The sequence below is a fragment of the Labrus bergylta genome, chromosome 8 (assembly GCF_963930695.1).
Source record: "Labrus bergylta chromosome 8, fLabBer1.1, whole genome shotgun sequence".
NCBI classification, from domain to species: Eukaryota; Metazoa; Chordata; class Actinopteri; order Labriformes; family Labridae; genus Labrus; species Labrus bergylta.
The window spans coordinates 20,217,071-20,233,343 of NC_089202.1; the positions used below are offsets into that span (position 1 = coordinate 20,217,071).

Consider the following 16,273-nt stretch of genomic DNA (forward strand, 5'->3'; position numbering starts at 1 on the left):
GATCAGAAAATTACAGCCAGGTTTTCATAGACATTGGTTTTTCTCTTTGAGACAATCACAATCAATTTGCAGAGCAACAGTTTGTCTGAGTGACGTTTGATTTCCTTGATGCATGTTCAGTTTACGCTGCAGCATATAGGCAGACTTTAAAACACCTCTAAGACCACCACCATAACATGGGATACAACCTATGTTTAATGACACTCTGGAGATGTTAAAATTGGGTTTATACATTGCCCTAAAACCAACATAATGAACAAAGTTCTGACAAGGATTTACTTATTTTAAAAAAGTAAGGACAGATGTTTCTATTCTATTAAATAACAATACAGCTACTGAAGTCTTATTGCACGATCACAAATACCACAATACTAAACCGAGCTCTACCTGATGTTGAAGATAGTATAATCTTAGACTGTGAGCTGCATCACTGAACATCACAAAAACAACAACAACACTTGCTGACAGAGTCAAGTGTGACTTCTTGCATGACTGATTTTCTTGAACTGATGAGAAAATTCAACGAAGACAATCCGTGGTTCACGGTGAGTCTCTGATGCATCTCGAGTGACTTTTGTGCTACGTCACCTTATCAGCAGCTGTTGTTTTAAACTGCAAGAAACCATCCAGGGCTAAACAAGAAAAATAAACATTTGAGTAAAGGCCACACAAACACTGCCTTCGGGACAGACGTTACAGCCTTGTCCCAAGTTATTCAGCGAATGTATATCAACTGTGTCAAGCTGTGCAAACACTTCCAAGGTGGAATGTATTTAGTATAATGAATGCATTTGTATTATGGTTGTTTATTTTATGACTTATCAGAATAATTGTTTGCATAAGCAAAGTCACTGGTTTGCTGTTGCCTTGCTTTGAAAAATGTAATCTGTGAGGATTTTTCAAGCATTGCTTAAACGTATATCCTCCACGTTTTCATTGTAAAAGGCAGCACTGAAACTCTACTCACAAAAGGTGATAAATGAGCTCTGCATATGTTTCCCTGTCATTTCATGAAGCGGTATATCTGGGTTAATAAAATGATGTATAAATGAATGAGACAAGGGCACAGCTGTTCATATGGAGCACAGGGAGAATCACCGTCAGCTCGCCCTCTGTAGCCCACTGCAGTGCTGCTCAGACCCTCCTCTGATTGGACCCTCATGACATCATCAGACTGAGAGTGTGCTCTCATTGGCTGACTGTGATGTCATGCTTTAGGGTAAGGATAAATGGTGCACAAACCCCGCCTCTAGCTCCCTGCGACTGACCCAGCTCTGTTTTCCTTGCTGTCACTACATCGGTCTCACTTTGTTTACAGTTTACATAACCTTGCTGCTTCGCTTATTTACGAGAGAGCATTTTTCCCAGAAGCTAATCTTCTAAACTATTAATACAGTGCGAGGTAACATCCATTTTTTTGTTGTTGTTGTTGTTGTTGAAAGCACCGTTATCAAGGACATCTTGCTCCATCACATACATTATACAGGCCTGCTTTTTTTTTTACCTGACGTCACCGCGCACCATTAATCAACTTAATCAGGATTTTAACCTTGTAATCTGTCCTCACTAGTTTTAGCCATCAGCTAATTATCTCCAGCCTGTTCAAAAATAGCTTACCACCTGCACCAGTTTCTGAAGAGGCAACTAAGCTTAAATCTGTCACCTGTAAGGCCTTTTAACTTTCGACCATCATGCACAAACGAGAGGCTACATAGTCCTGTCAATTGTTGCAGGCAAATATCTGGTCTCAGAAGGCCTGAATGCAAACTGAGGTTTTACTGAGCTATAAGCGTAAAATACCCACGAGACAAGCACACATGGTGCTGCTGATGTGGACGGTCTTTTCTAAGCAAATGTACCGTTTAAGATAAGTGAGGCTGTTCGCAATGAGAAATCTGTCGGTTGAATGAATGAAGGAAGGAAGCACAAGCTGCACCTTCGTTCATTATTTCTTTCCTTCTGCTTTTATTTTTTTTATTTTTTCCATCTCTGGCTGGTTATTTGGGATGAATCCAGCAAACTAACCTGCAGCTGTCCCAGTCAGAGTCTCTGCTCAGCAGGCTCCTGAGAGACCAGCGGGAGCGCCGGCTTGGAGAGGGACTACGAGACCAGGAGCGAGATGGTGGCAGGAGGAGGTCCAGGGAAGGGTTGTCCTGACCTTGCTCTTCCCCCTCGGTTTGACCCGCCGCAGAAGGGGAGGGCGAGAGGCTCCGATGTCTTATTGTGCCCGTCTCTGTAGTCTCCTCTATTACAATTTTTTTACCCCATTGTCGTTTAGGGGAGCAGCCTTGCTCTTCCTCGTTCCTTTTTTTGGTTCGGGTCCTACTGCGGTGGAATCGACCATGGCGGCTGGAGCGTGCCACTCTGGGGCTGGGTGAGCGAGACCAGGACTCTGTATCCGAGGATGGCGGCAGGACGGTCAGCGTTGGGATGGGGACAAGCTGTGACAGGGTGACACTTTCTGGTCCCACAGGAGAGGACATAGTCATCCTCAGAGATTAATGCTCTTAATTTCCTCTTCCAGTGAAGGCGAGGACACCAGAAAAGGCGTGTTGCATTTTCAGAGCTACGGCTGTACCGTGACTGTCCAATATGTTCCAGTCATGCGTCTGATATTTTTAGAGAAACAGGTTCAGCACAAGTCTTGGCCAACTCATTCAACTGAATGTTGCTTAACACTTAACTGATTATAAAGAAAAACGAATGATACTCTGAACTTCAGGAAATGTCTTCACTCCAGGGAAATCATTTCTTCAGTAAGTGGTGAAATTGCAGAACAGTTTACAAGTTAACAGTATAGTTAGAAGAATGCAGTAAGGAGTCACATTCCAGATAATTTCACAGGCTTTTGTGTCCCTCGGGCAATCCATTTCCAGTTGTCCACTCGGCATATGTTGACTGAAAGTGAATGAAGTGCTCTATCATCCCCTTTTCTGTGTTTTTCAGCTCATGTGAATCACCTCCTCCTCCTCCTCTTCCGCCCCTTACACTGTCCGGTGTCACGCTCTGTCTTCAGTCCTCCTCCGCTCTCCTCCTTTTGGCAGACTTCAAGCGTGCATTTACATTATCAGGATCATCTTTTCAAGAGATGAAGTCTCACACAGAGACAGATCTTTGCTTGGAAGTAGCTTCCTGAGAAGTGAGAAGAGCAAAAACTTTTGCATGGACAAAAAAAAAAAGAAAAGTGGCCTGCACCTAAATGTGTTTCCAGGGATATGACTGATTCAATTCCCAAGTACAACAAAGATTATTTACTAGGACTATTTCTGACTGGTTTTGTATGCTATGCTGGGAATATGAGGTATCATGTAACCATGGCGATGACCTGGTATCAAATACTGTTCCTGTAAGAAGGCCAATCAGTAGATTTTTATTGATGGTGGGGTACTTTCTGTTATTTTAGTTCATTTTAATAGCAATATTGATTTTTTTTTTCTCCCTTCAAGTTACTCAGAAATAGCCAAAATTTAACGAAACAGGGGCTGATTAATACAAATCAATATGTGTGTATGAGTTGATAGAATCAGAGACATTTCATCCCTCTGTGTTGTCAAGAGAGGTCGCAAACAAATACCAGATACTGCTGCTTCCCAAAAAAATGAAACAGAAAAGACTCAACACCCAATCTCACATACATAACACCCATTGAGAATAAATGGTTCACTCAGCCAATAACAAGGTCTAATTGCAACCAGAGGCTATCAAGGTCATATTTACACGAAAACACACTGCAGATGTTTTCCTCCAACAGGGGAAGGCTTGTATGTGTGTGTCACTCCATTGTTTGCCTTCAAAGCAGGCACTTCCAAGGCAAGGGCCCAAGCACGTCTGACAGTGTTTGCTGTGATCTGTTTGAACAAGAACAATCTTGGCACAGACTTGTTTGTCCACAGTAATCCACCATAATCCCTGTGCAGCCTTCACTCTTTGGTCCACACACGCCTGATCTGTTTTCCCCCCCCCCCCCCCCTATAAAACATAGGACATCTCAAAAACTTTACGAAACAGGAGTTCACACCAAAGTGGAGAAATAACATCGACACACACAAGCAAGTTTCTGCAAGTGTCCACGAACAGATGATCCTCTGTACCATACTCAACATCGCCAACCACACTGAACATGTTGATTCAGTGTGCAATGTAACACCCTACAGGGCAGGAAGGTAAACAGACTGAAATCTGACGACTCTTACTAACACGGCACACCACCAACAACAACAACAACAACAACATATAAAAAAAACAACTTAGCAGCTTGGCACTCGGATGGACTGAAGTTGTAAACCCCCCTACCTCCCATTTGATGAATTTCCTCCGTTTCTGCTATCCTGCTCGGCCTCGAAAACCAGCCGAGCGACGGTGCGGGGGGTGATGTTAAAATCCACTTTTTCACAGGAACACATCAACATTACTAGCAGTGCAAAAGAAGCATCTGCCGGCTTGCAGCTCACAGTTAGCTTTAGGCTAGCTAACCCCCGACCTGTGGAGGCCGACAGCCCACAACAAAACAAAACAAAAAAAAAACCGACTAGCAGCCTTTTATTTCCAGTACAGAAAGTCCTACGCCGACGTCTCCCATTTCCACTTTTAAATCACACCAGTATAAAACACAGAGTTGAAACTAATCGTACAGCTTATCATCAAAGTATATGAGCCTTAGTGGCGCACTAACTTGGCTTCAGAGTAACAGACAACACGGTTTATTGTCGAAAAGTGAAAAGAGTCGAAGTCAGACAGTCGGGCGCTTAACTTAACGTAAGAGGGGGGTCACGAAAGGTCTTATCCAAAATAAATGCGTACCCTCGTGTGTATTTTGTCGTCGTAAAGCATACAGCTACGAACATTTTGTCAACACAATTCGCGTTACTTGATATAAAAAGTGCATCGTAGAATCAAATAAACACAGCAGATAGCAACATGAACGCGAACCCCCCTCCGACAAACTTTGTGGTACAGTCCAGGGATATAACTGTTCAGGGGGATGTGGCGATAGACGAAGACGAGTGTTTACATTGTTCGTCGTAAGCGCATTGAAAATCTGCGTTAACCTTCATCACGTAGCTTGTTATCTTTCTATTAGTTATAAACAAATACAACAACAACAAAAAAGACGCTGCATGTGTTAACTGCGCCCACTTTTATCTAGGTTATTTCATTGCGTATAGAGACACAGAGCTCCATATCCTATTTCTATTTCTCTTATCCGCAGAGCCTTTTTTTTTTTCTTCCTTTTTTTTTTTTTTTTTTTTACCACAAACTAAAAGTCAACACAGATGTTTTTCTCTCTACATCACGAGCAACACGCACAGGTAAATGCACACTTTTTGTATAACTTCTGAGATAATTTGAAGGGAGACATTTGTCCAATATTGACGGACAGAATTATTGCGCCACCTTGTGTCAAGCAAGGTCCGGTGCAGGCTGTGATTGCAACATGACAACTTTTAACCTATCATGTAGGCTACGGCACTAAATTCTAACCATCTGAATGATAGTATTATTAAAATGCACACAAGTGCTACATACTGTACACATGTATATATATATTTTTTTAGAATTGCATAAATAGAGTAAATAATTTCTTTAGAGGCAACAAAAAAAAAAAAGTAAGTGTGTGGTGCATTCATCTCACCTCTTGTCTCTAGCAGCAGCATTGCCTTGGTCTCATGAACCAGTAGAGGTAGGATCCTGGACACACACTAGGGACAGGACAGAATGCATGTATGTATCAACGCGATACTTTCAGTCAGGCTGATACATATATGAAGATATTTTAAGCAATGTATGCACACTGATTTACATGTGCTGGAAATATAATATCAAGACACAGACAAGTAAACACTTTAAAATGATGTAACTAAATTATTATCATTATTAATAACTGTTAGATTATCTAATCGAATGTGAGGATGCCGCTGACTTTTTAGATTAATCGAGAATAAATCTGGATATCCTGTGGGAAAGTTTCCCACAAATTGGGCGTTTTGTCTGACCAACAATCAAAAATCCAAATATATAACGTTTGTTTTAGATCTGACAAAGAATTGCAACACATGTTCTCAAATGATCGGTAGGAATTGACAGATAATTGGCATTATGCTTAAAAATATGTATTGAATTATAAAGATAGTTGCTGCCTAGATTTTTGGTGAACTTGAAAAATAAATTCAGCTCTTCTGGATTGAAATGAACTCAACGGTTTTTGTGTGCCGCACAGGAGTTACTATCTCAGCTGTGTCACATTTGTAATGCCCACACCAGATCTGTATGTACACACTTTGCATGTTTCAGTCTTATTTCTATATTGTTGCCAGACTGTTTTTAAAAATAAACACCATAGCAGCTATCCTCACACAACACTCTTCAAAAGTAGGATTTTACAGCACTGATAGTATGATAACGTCTTGCAGCATGCAGCCTGAAAATCTGCAGAAATGTATCTTTACCTGCCTGTGTGTTTTAATCTTCAGCCAGCAGTTGCTTCCTTTCAAATCGATGACAGAGCATCACAATGACTTGGCAATTTCAAATACTCCATAGGATAACCTCTCCTGTCTTCACACTCTCTGTGTCTCTGTTCTTCCAGTGATCAGCGCTCCTCCGGCTCCTCTACAGCACAGAGATGAGTCTGTGTTACATACGCAGCCCCGGCCACACAGCGCTCCAGGATACCGGGAGTTGTGTTGCAGAGCACCTCTGGCTGCTGAATCGCCGACTGGAAACTCGATCTGTGCTAAAAATAAAAAAAAACATCACCAGCATAATGAGAAAGGAGGTGTGTCGCTCACTGTGTGTATGCTTGTGTAGGGTCACAGAGGGGCAGCCCACCCCCATATAAACAACACCCACACACACACACACACACACACACACACACACACACACACACACAGGTTTATCACATGTCAACATTTCCTTGAAATTTCCCCCCTCGTGTGCGTGCTGGCCCCAAGGTTTTTTGCTTTCCCCCCTCTCTTGGTCACATGCGTGTCATTTCCAAGATTGCTCTGCAGATTTTTTTTTATTGTCATTATCATTCACGGGCTCACACAAGGTTAAAAGAGGCAAGGACCCTTATCAAGAGCTCAGTGCTTCATTGTGTCATCTGGTTACATCACATGACAACATCCCTGACCTCCAACACAGCTAAACACACAAACAAGGCTGTCAGGCAGAAGCACAGCGTGTCCTACCCCTGAACACTTTTTGCATCGCAGAGAGCCATGCTTAGTTGACTCAACAAGTAACAAGGTGTTTCCCTTTAAAAAACAAACAAAAAAACAAAAAAAACAAACATTAATTTATCACGTCACCATGCAGGCTGTGGCAACCATGTGAATCTCTGTCATGGTGGTCAGCACGTAGGTCGAGGCCTTCAGTCAATGTCTGTTTTGTCAGCCTTGTTGCCAGACTGCAGTGGCCTTGTTTTTCTGACAGGCGATCTGGCATTGACTGACTTTGATGGCAGATATAAAAAAAAAAAAATGATTAAAAGAAAAAGCAGTATATTACAACTGCTAAAGGGTTTAGGTACTTAAACACGATGGAAACTGTTCAAATGAACATGAAAGTGTTGCGGTTAAATTCCTGAATATCGGTCGCAGCAGCAGCAGCTGAGAGGTCCAAGCACGCCTTAATTTAAAGAGGCAAATCACCGGGTACTTGTGAATATCATGTGTAATTTGCCATGAAAGGAATTATACAGCTGGAAATGAAAAGAAAGGAAATTGTCAGTTTAGCACGTCCAAATAGAGTATAGTGGAAAAGTAGGCTTTATGTGTAGTGGTTGAAAGAAGCCGTCAAAGACAAGCTGTTTAAGATTCTGTTTAAGATTTTCCTGATGTATCTCTACACATAGAAAAAGACTAAATGCTGTCCTCTCAGCCGCCAGCGGTATAAAAAAACAGAAACATATAAATCTATCTTAATAAAAAACATCCTCCCATAAAATAACATAATTCTAAATTCAGCTTTGAGGCCGAGATGTGACTTGTGATATTTTCTGGTCTTTGCATTAGCAGCTGTAAGGTTTGGTGTAGATTCATTGTCAGCCTTACAATTTACCAGGAAGTTCTCTCTTACTAATTGTCCCATGCGGGGGCGCTGGTGGCACAGTGGTTAGTGCGCACGGCCCATGTAATGATAATAATAATGATAACTTTATTTATATAGCACCTTTAAAAACAAATGTTTACAAAGTGCTGTGACAGACAAAGCAAATACAGCAACACAACAGCAGAACAGAGATCAACAGAGGGGCTAAACAGAGAGGGCAGAAATAATGTAAATGCAGATAACAGGAATAAGACAGATACAAAAGGCAGGTATGGAGAGGCAGTTCAATACAATGAAGGAAAATTAGTTTAAAATCAACCAGGAGAGAACAAAATTCTAATTGAGGGAGAGTGGGACGACATCACATCACAGGCTGTAAACACAGAATGAAGATATAAAGAAGGGATACACGGGAGATGGTTAAATGAATAAAGCAACAGAGAGCTGAAGAGTTAAAAGACAAAAGGAGTAGGAATCAAAAAAGAGCTAAATGTATGGAGGCTGTAGTCGTCAAAGCGGGACGCAAAGGTTCAAATTTGACCTGTGGCTCCTTTTCCTGCATGTCATTCCCCCTCTCCTCCCTGATTTTCTAATCTATCCACTGTCCTATCTGTTCAAAAAAGGCACAAAAAAAAAAGTCTTAAAAAATAAAGAAAAATGTCCCATGCTTTGTTGCCCCTGCCCCCCTTTGCTGTTTTGATTCATGGTAATGATTCAACTTGTGTGGGAAATAAGCTCCACTTGATTGGCACAAAAGTGTGCACTTTGTTTGCTGTAATGTGTCTAACTGAAGTTTTCATGACCCGGGCTGCAGCTGGCTTTGAGGGTTTAACGGGGGAGGTATTTGGACTGAAGACACATGAAGAAAGTAGCATGAGGAGTTTCAGAAAACCTATTTAAGTGAGCAGGGACATGTTGACTTTTCAGATGTGACATGACCACACTCTTCTACCATCCAAACATTCAAAAACACATTTGTACACTTCCTCTCAGCTTGACTGTCCTTGAGTCAGACACTAAACCCCTGCCAGCCCCAGGGAGGGGGGGGGGGGGGGGGGGTCCTGCCACAGACCATGACCTCTGACTTCTTAAAAACTGTTTCTTCACATATAAAAATAAAGCATGTACATGTACTGCTATCCCTTTAAGCCCTGCATGTTTGTTAGCTCCACTCTAGCACGAGTTTATCCCAAAGGATTTGTTTATCAAAACGTGCTGGCAGTGGTTTTGCATCTCAAGCCTGCAGTTCTTATAAAGAAACAAACACAATTCACAACACTGACTAAACTGAAAACAATGATCCAAGTAAAAAACACTACAATGTATCCCTGACAAAGAAAAACTTTGAGATGTTTGAAACTTTACCTATGTAGAGAACTTTTCTAATAAAAAAAAACATGGCTGCAGTCTTACTTCAGGCGGTCCTGCTGTAGTTATGGATCAGGTCTCATCAGCTCAGGTTTCCTGCAAGGCTTTCGACACTCACAACGTCCAACTCTTCTGGATTCACACGCTCTAAATATAGCTGCCTTCAAGTCAGACAGACTGCAGGAGACACTGCTGTGAAACAACACGAGGACTTAAGGATTTTTTTTTCGTCCACAGTTTCTGTCTTTGTTGGCCTTCATGAACCCAAGATTATAGAACTGATGGACCGACAGCCCCGTCTGGATCAAAGGGTGGACTAGTTTGTTGTGAGGAATCCAGAGACTTTATGTCAGTAATGTAATATTAATCCCCAGATATACTTCTCTGCAAGTTCACATCAAGAAAAGTTCTTTTAATTTCCAGCAGCTGGAAGAAATGTTATGCCACTGTCTTCTTTTAGTCGGCCTCAGTCTTTTCGGTAAGTAGAAAACGATTCATTTCTTTTACATTTAAAAAAAAAAATGTATGATGTTTTTGGTTGGAGTTAAACTGTTATAAGTGACTTTTTATTGAATTTCTATCTTTAAGACACCTCAAAGCTTTCTAATAAACTTGTGAAGTGGAGATAAGTTGTTGTCAGAGAGGTAATTCATAGACTTAAGATCAAACGACAAGGTCTTTTTTTAATTAAAAAAACAAATATTTTAAGCTTGATAAATGTCATTACCATCAGTGTACTTGTTCTTCAATCAGTTGTAAAACTCTGTTCAAAAATTGAATTAAAATTTTATGAATCAACAGTTTAAGTCTTCATTTCCTTGGACTGTTTCTAAATAATCCTCTGAGACGGTTATGTCGGCTGCACATGCCTTTTAAAAAGCCCTCCAGAAGTCTCTTTTTTTTTTAGATTTATTTTTGGGCCTTTATTGAAGAGACAGGACAGTAGATAGAGTCGGATATTAGGGACAGAGAGAGAGAGTGGGAAATGATGGGTGGGAAAGGAGCCACAGGTGGGATTTGAACCCAGGCCCGCCCGCTTAGAGGACTGCAGCCTCTGTACATGGGGTGCGAGACCTAATCACTCAGTCACCAGAACCCCTAGAAGTCTCTAATTTTTTTTTTTTTTTACTTTGCCAGTTAATATTGTTGTGTTCTTAGGTATGAAACTGTGTCACACAATCGGCAGTCATCTTGGTATCAAAAATCTTCAGAGAAAGGAGAAGCTGTTGTTACTCAAATACATGAGAAATCCTTCTTCTGAAAGCTTAAATAAAACTAAAATATCTTCACTTGTGGGCTAATTTATCAGATGGACACTACTTATTATTTATAATTAGTTGAATATCATCATCAGCAGCACGAAGCTGTAATAAACTGTGGAGAATTTATACTCGCCACAAAGTCACAACTCTAGCTTTTAATTGGATTAAATACCCTCCATTCTGTTTGAGTGCTTTACAGGTTTCAAGCTTTGCTGTCCTGTTAATAAATGTATTTTCTATATTTGATTGAATGGCTGTTTCAAACACATACTTTTTTTTTTCCAAGACAGAAAACAAAACAAAAAAACACAAAAGAATTGTGCATGAGACGACAGGCAATTCTTATTTACATGTTTGAAAATGAGTGGGAAGAAATGTGAAAGATCTCGTCTTCTCTCCGTACAGAAAAACATCTTTTGGATCTATACTTTCCTAAAAAACAGAGGCAGAGAAGTGACATTACTTGGAAAAATAATGGCAGCTATGGGCACCTGATTATTGTTTCTAAGAATAAAGACTTGGTTAAAATGACTCCTAACTTATATCCTGATCAAATTGGACGAGGTCTAAAAGTTGCTTCTTGTGTATTAAATAATTTCACCACTCTTCTCCTGTGTTGTCTTCTTCTTCTTCTTCTTCTTCTTCTTCTTCTACTGCTCCTCCTGCAGTGTCTCGGTGTGATGGCGGCTGTTCGGAGGTGGACTCCATGACCGAAGCTGTGGCAGGAGAAGGATTCCTGTTGGGTTGCATCTCCTGTAAGAGACGAGAGGAGGTCCCTGCCAGAGCCACTGTAGACTGGCACTTCAGACCGCTGGGAGAGGAGGAGGAGGAGGAGGAGGAGGTGGAGGAGGAGAAGTTCAGGCATGTGAGTTGCTGGAAGTAAAAACTACTTTAAATGGCCTAAGGAGGTGTTAGACCTGGAAAAGTTTGAACATCCCTTGGCATTTATTATGCAAACCTCTGTGAAAGAGATTTAAATGCATTCTTCAAAATGATGATGATAGGGTACATATATCCCATAAGCTTCTGACTGTATTGAGACAAGGTGAGTGCAAAGGCTGTATGCTATAATTCAGATTGTCACCCTGAGGAGACAGCTCTCGTCTAGAGAGAAATGTCTAAACATAGTGGAGAGGTGATAAATTCCCTTCCATTGAGAGTTGTACTCTCGGGTAAGATGGCTCTGGTAACCCTTAGGTAATACACCAATACACCCTTAAATATAAGGCAATTCGTGGTCTGCTCCCACACTATCTATGTGTTTTTATCATGCAGAAAAGTACTAGACAGTATTATTTGCGTTCTCAGGAAAAAGGCTTTTGTGTGTTCTGCACCCTCAGCCTGGAATCTGTTGCAGAGTGACTTGAAACTCAAGGAGCTGGTGTCCTTAAAGGTGTTTAAATAAAAAATGAAAGACATGGAAGCAGATTCTATAGGATGACGATGCTTTTACATTCACTGCTTGAACTACTGACTCCTAGATTTGAGTCCCAGGTGGTTCCCTTTTGATTCTTTTAGTGTTTTGTGAATTGTACTTTGTCTCCCTTTGTGTCTCTGTCTGTAACTTTTTGCTGATTGTCTTGGCCAGGTCCTTGGAAAAGAGGTTCTTAATCTCAGTGGGAACAACCTGGTTAAAGAAAGGTTAAAACTTATTTTAAAAGCACGTTTCATACATGTGATAGTAGCAGCAACACAAAGTGCTTCAAACAAACTTCAAGAAAAACTTAACAGTATGTGGACAAGTCACGTCTTACAAAAACAAATTAAAACAGAATCTGCCATCATAAAATCATGAAACACCAGAGACAGATTGAGAAAGCCAATTTATAAACCCTCACACACCTAGAAGTAAAAATGGGCAAAGTTTGAACATTTATACACAGAAAAATATGTTAAACTCAACAAAAGCTCAAGAATGAAAGGAAAATAAAGACTAACTTTCCATTTATTTTCTACTTTCTCCTCCTCTCAGATTTTCCACTATGACCACCCCTCGGCCGACATCCTCCATAAAGATTTCAATGAGCGCCTGGAGTGGCACGGGACGAAAAACACGGATATTCAGATAGGAGCCATTTACATTACTAACGTCACCTTCAATGACACGGGGACATACCGCTGCACCATCCACCGCACGCTCTTCCTGCCCCAGTACAACCAGCATGTCACAGTGGAGAAGGAGGTGGAGCTCAGCGTGGTGCCTGTGGGTAAGGTGGTACCGGCAGAAAGACTCTCAGAAAGCAGTGTTGAGATAACTTAAGGAAAAGCACTAATACAGCAATGAAAAATAATGTTACAAGTAGAGGGAAAGCTCACATTACGCAAAATACACCTGACCACTAATATGTGTCCCTAGCCCCTCTTTACCGTCTATACCGTCTATACCATCTATACCCCCCAATGATGAGAAAAGTCCATCCCCTCCACCTTTTACCTGCTCCACTTTTCAGAAAATGTGTGCTCAAACAGGCCGATTGGAGGTTTTCCCTTTGTGACATCACAAAGGGAAGCAACCCCTCCCCCAAGTGGGTGACACTCCCAAAGCTGGGGAACCCCATTGTCCCTGGATGTGGTTAAAACATTTAATGTTGCGCATAGACGGGCACACTATGAGGCCTTTCCAAATAGCGGCATTAGAACAGCACAAAAGAAGACAACAGCCCAAACAGAAACACTTTTTTTTAAAGGTACAGACACAAGAAACAGCCTGTTCTGAGCAGGGCTGAAATAGAGGGGTTTATAGACATGATCAAATACAGGAGCAGACATGTTTTTGGGGACCTCTGAGACTTATTTAAACTGGTTGAAAAGGAGGACAATATGTGACCTTTTAAAGTAAAGTGCAGAAATATCAGCACAACATGCTTCAAGTGTCAGAACCAAGAAATAATTCAGCAGAATATTTCCCCATATAATGGATTGATCATTATAAACGATGCCTCAGTGGGAAGAAAGGAATCTGTGTTATATACAGCGAGGTCATTAAAAACATTTGATCTGGCCTTCTCCTGTGCACCCTCAAAGATGAAGTCAGTGCCAGGAAAGCATGGAGCGAGTAATTTCATCTTTCTCTGCCAGTGTTAGTGGCTACCAATACGATACCAGGTCTATGTGTCCCTGAGGTAAAGCGATAGGATTTAGAGGTCAAATTTAAACACATGATAAACTCCTTATATTTTCCTGTCTGTATCACAGTGTTTCTGTGTGTTGGGGTTAAACAAATGAGACGGTTTCTGACTTTATATGATTTTTACCTCTGCATTTCTTTGTCAATCTTAACACTGGTGCACATGCCTCCTCTGTAATGCTCCATTGTTGGTTTCTGTTCTCCAGCCAATAGGGAGCTGACGTCGGTGATCTCAGAGATTATGATGTACGTGCTGATAGTGGTTCTGCAGCTGTGGCTCGTCGTTGTTCTTGTCTACTGTTACAAGAAGATTTCAGAGGAGCACGAGGCTCGGGAGGCCCGTAAAGCTCTCAAAGCTCAGGCGGAGTGAGTCATCGATCATTTTACGTTATGTATTACTGAGGTGATTCATTTCAGATTAACATTTCAGCGTTTGACCACCAAGGTCAGACAATGTCATTTGAATTAATATAGTATAATATATGTATGACTGAAATCTGATACCGATATATTAGCCGGTATCTTTCTTGGTTCTACCTTCAATCTGAAGAGATAGATAGATATCGGTAAACACGTTTATTGACTCGATCCCTCAAAAGCAGTTATCAAACACTTACACAGAAAATATATATAATGAAGACAAGATGGTCACTCAACTGGAAAGTAACTGCACATGTACGTGCATCATCGCTCGACACTCTGGAGGGTAATGGTGCTAGTTGTAATCCAAATAGCGCCCTCTGCTGGGGACAGAGAACTGCTAGTGTAATACAATGAAACTGGTGAATAAATTGAGAAATATCGGCACATATCTGCGATAAAATGAACAGATACGAGAGTCAACTTGATATGCTAATACTGGCCAATATTATCGGCCTGGCTCTGATTGATTGAGCACAAAAAATCTTTTTCATTTAGAATTTAAATGCATTTTTCAGTATGGTATGTATATTTTTGGGGACTGATTATGATTCTGCTGTTTCTCACATCCAAACTCTTCCCCGAAATGTTTTATTTCCAGACTCATAGAATCAAAAGACAACTGTGACGGGGTGCAGCTCGAGTAAAAGCCTGGTGAGTAACGCAGATTAACCAACTTGCACAACATCTGATTTAGAATAATGTGAAGAATGTGACCTTTCTCTTTTTATTTATTCATTTACTTTACATGTTGTATCCATCAGGTAAACCACAAGTCATCTCTGCAAGACTCAAGCTTCACTGCTGCATCATGATTCAAAACTCCTGTAATGGAGGTTGATTTGGATTTTTTTTATTTGTGTGATGCTCATTTGTGTATGCAACGTTTACAGTTATGTGTGAATACAAGCTGAAGGTGCAGAAGACAGCAGGCAGATTTCCCCTTAGATTTACTAGACCTGTTGTCTCTTCGATGTCCCATGAGACAACAATGACTCGCATTACTTGTTTGTGGATTTGAATATAAAGCTTTCAATCCAATGAACTTTTCTTTTTTATTCCATCGTCATCTATGATATGTGATTTTCTTAGTACAGAAAAAATGACAAATTATTTAATCAGAAAAAAAGGAAATCAGATAATGTCTATAATTATAACTAACCCAATTATAAATACACTTTTTCACTTTTTGTAAATGTTTGACGGAGTATAAACACCTTCCAATAATAATAACGAGGCTGCAGAATCTTTGTAAGTGTTTGAAATAGTGCGGACATGAACAGATCATCAGTTTCCAAATGGCTGAAGAATCGATGAACCGTCTGTCGATGATCTGAGCAAATTATTCAGTAAAGACAACTGCATGAAAAAATATTTTAAAACATCCCATCAAACATTGAATTTATTGGTATGCCTCAGCTTCACAGACTACTCTCCGGATCTCAGGAAATCTGTGTCTTTAAAGTGATGGATTTCAAACTACATAAATCGATAAGTCAAATGGTTTTAGGTAACATAGTCTGTGAGTGTGCTGGGTTATATGAAGACGGGTCCTTTGAGGATATTCATGTACTCGGTTTTTAATTCTCTTTGAAAAAGAAGAACATACAAATCAAATGTGTAACGATTGACCAATGTCATGTCTTAAAAACTGCCATATGAGATTTCTTCACTTTCACTTTAAGAGTCTCTTGGGATCTGAGCGCTCCTGAAACCTTGAGATTTTTAATGTGGGCTGTGACATCACATCCAAGCCAGCTTTAGTGAGCCTTAATCCTGAGCAGCATGTCTTAATTTAGCTGTGTGAAAATGTAAAAAAAAAAAAATACACTGCTGTAGTCAATCCAATCTTTTCTGTTACTTCTCGTCTCTTCTTCTCTGTAAGTTTGTAAATGAACCTGATTAAAGAAAACGCATTGGTAAATGTTTTTCTCTCATGAATTCATTGCATTTGTTGTTATGACAAACACTTAAACAATAGATCATTCTCAATAACGCATAACTTTGAGAATCGTTCATTGCTGAAGAATAACATTTGATG

General features: G+C 40.5%; 2 protein-coding genes across 7 annotated transcripts in view; one reads left to right on the top strand and one right to left on the bottom strand.

The window, feature by feature from the left end:
• Positions 1–6,586, bottom strand: part of gramd1a (GRAM domain containing 1A) — a 38,222-nt gene extending 31,636 nt beyond the window's left edge. The window contains exons 1-3 of one of the 4 annotated variants that reach the window (XM_065957547.1): positions 6,447–6,579; positions 5,633–5,699; positions 2,026–3,132 (exon numbers count right to left, since the gene is read on the bottom strand). In XM_065957547.1, the coding sequence (XP_065813619.1) occupies positions 2,026–2,489 (464 nt within the window). In that variant the 5' untranslated portion in view covers positions 2,490–3,132; positions 5,633–5,699; positions 6,447–6,579. Of the gene's footprint in view, positions 1–2,025; positions 3,168–4,293; positions 4,679–5,632; positions 5,700–6,446 lie in introns of those variants that run through there. The other 3 variants (XM_065957549.1, XM_065957550.1, XM_065957548.1) reach the window with 3 other exon arrangements.
• A 2,973-nt stretch (positions 6,587–9,559) lies between these two features.
• si:ch211-225p5.8 (uncharacterized protein LOC555567 homolog) lies at positions 9,560–16,156 on the top strand. 3 transcript variants are annotated; one of them, XM_065957763.1, is made up of 7 exons: positions 9,560–9,771; positions 9,847–9,901; positions 11,354–11,550; positions 12,658–12,892; positions 14,019–14,178; positions 14,834–14,886; positions 14,997–16,156. In XM_065957763.1, exons 2-6 carry the CDS (start codon positions 9,859–9,861, stop codon positions 14,877–14,879), a joined length of 681 nt encoding a protein of 226 aa, XP_065813835.1. In that variant the 5' UTR covers positions 9,560–9,771; positions 9,847–9,858; the 3' UTR covers positions 14,880–14,886; positions 14,997–16,156. The 3 variants fall into 3 exon arrangements, with proteins under 3 accessions (XP_065813835.1, XP_065813836.1, XP_065813837.1); XM_065957764.1 differs by having other exon boundaries at positions 9,850–9,901; XM_065957765.1 differs by having other exon boundaries at positions 9,560–9,749.
• The last annotated feature ends 117 nt before the right edge of the window (positions 16,157–16,273 follow it).

What these genes read in the sequence shown, in the direction of transcription:
- si:ch211-225p5.8 (XM_065957763.1), top strand. Translation starts at nt 9,859, where the DNA reads ATGTTATGCCACTGTCTTCTTTTAGTCGGCCTCAGTCTTTTCG. An exon ending in GCTCAGCGTGGTGCCTGTGG is followed by an intron (nt 12,893 to 14,018) that starts GTAAGGTGGTAC and finishes TCTGTTCTCCAG; the next exon opens with CCAATAGGGAGCTGACGTCG. An exon ending in GCTCTCAAAGCTCAGGCGGA is followed by an intron (nt 14,179 to 14,833) that starts GTGAGTCATCGA and finishes TTTTATTTCCAG; the next exon opens with ACTCATAGAATCAAAAGACA.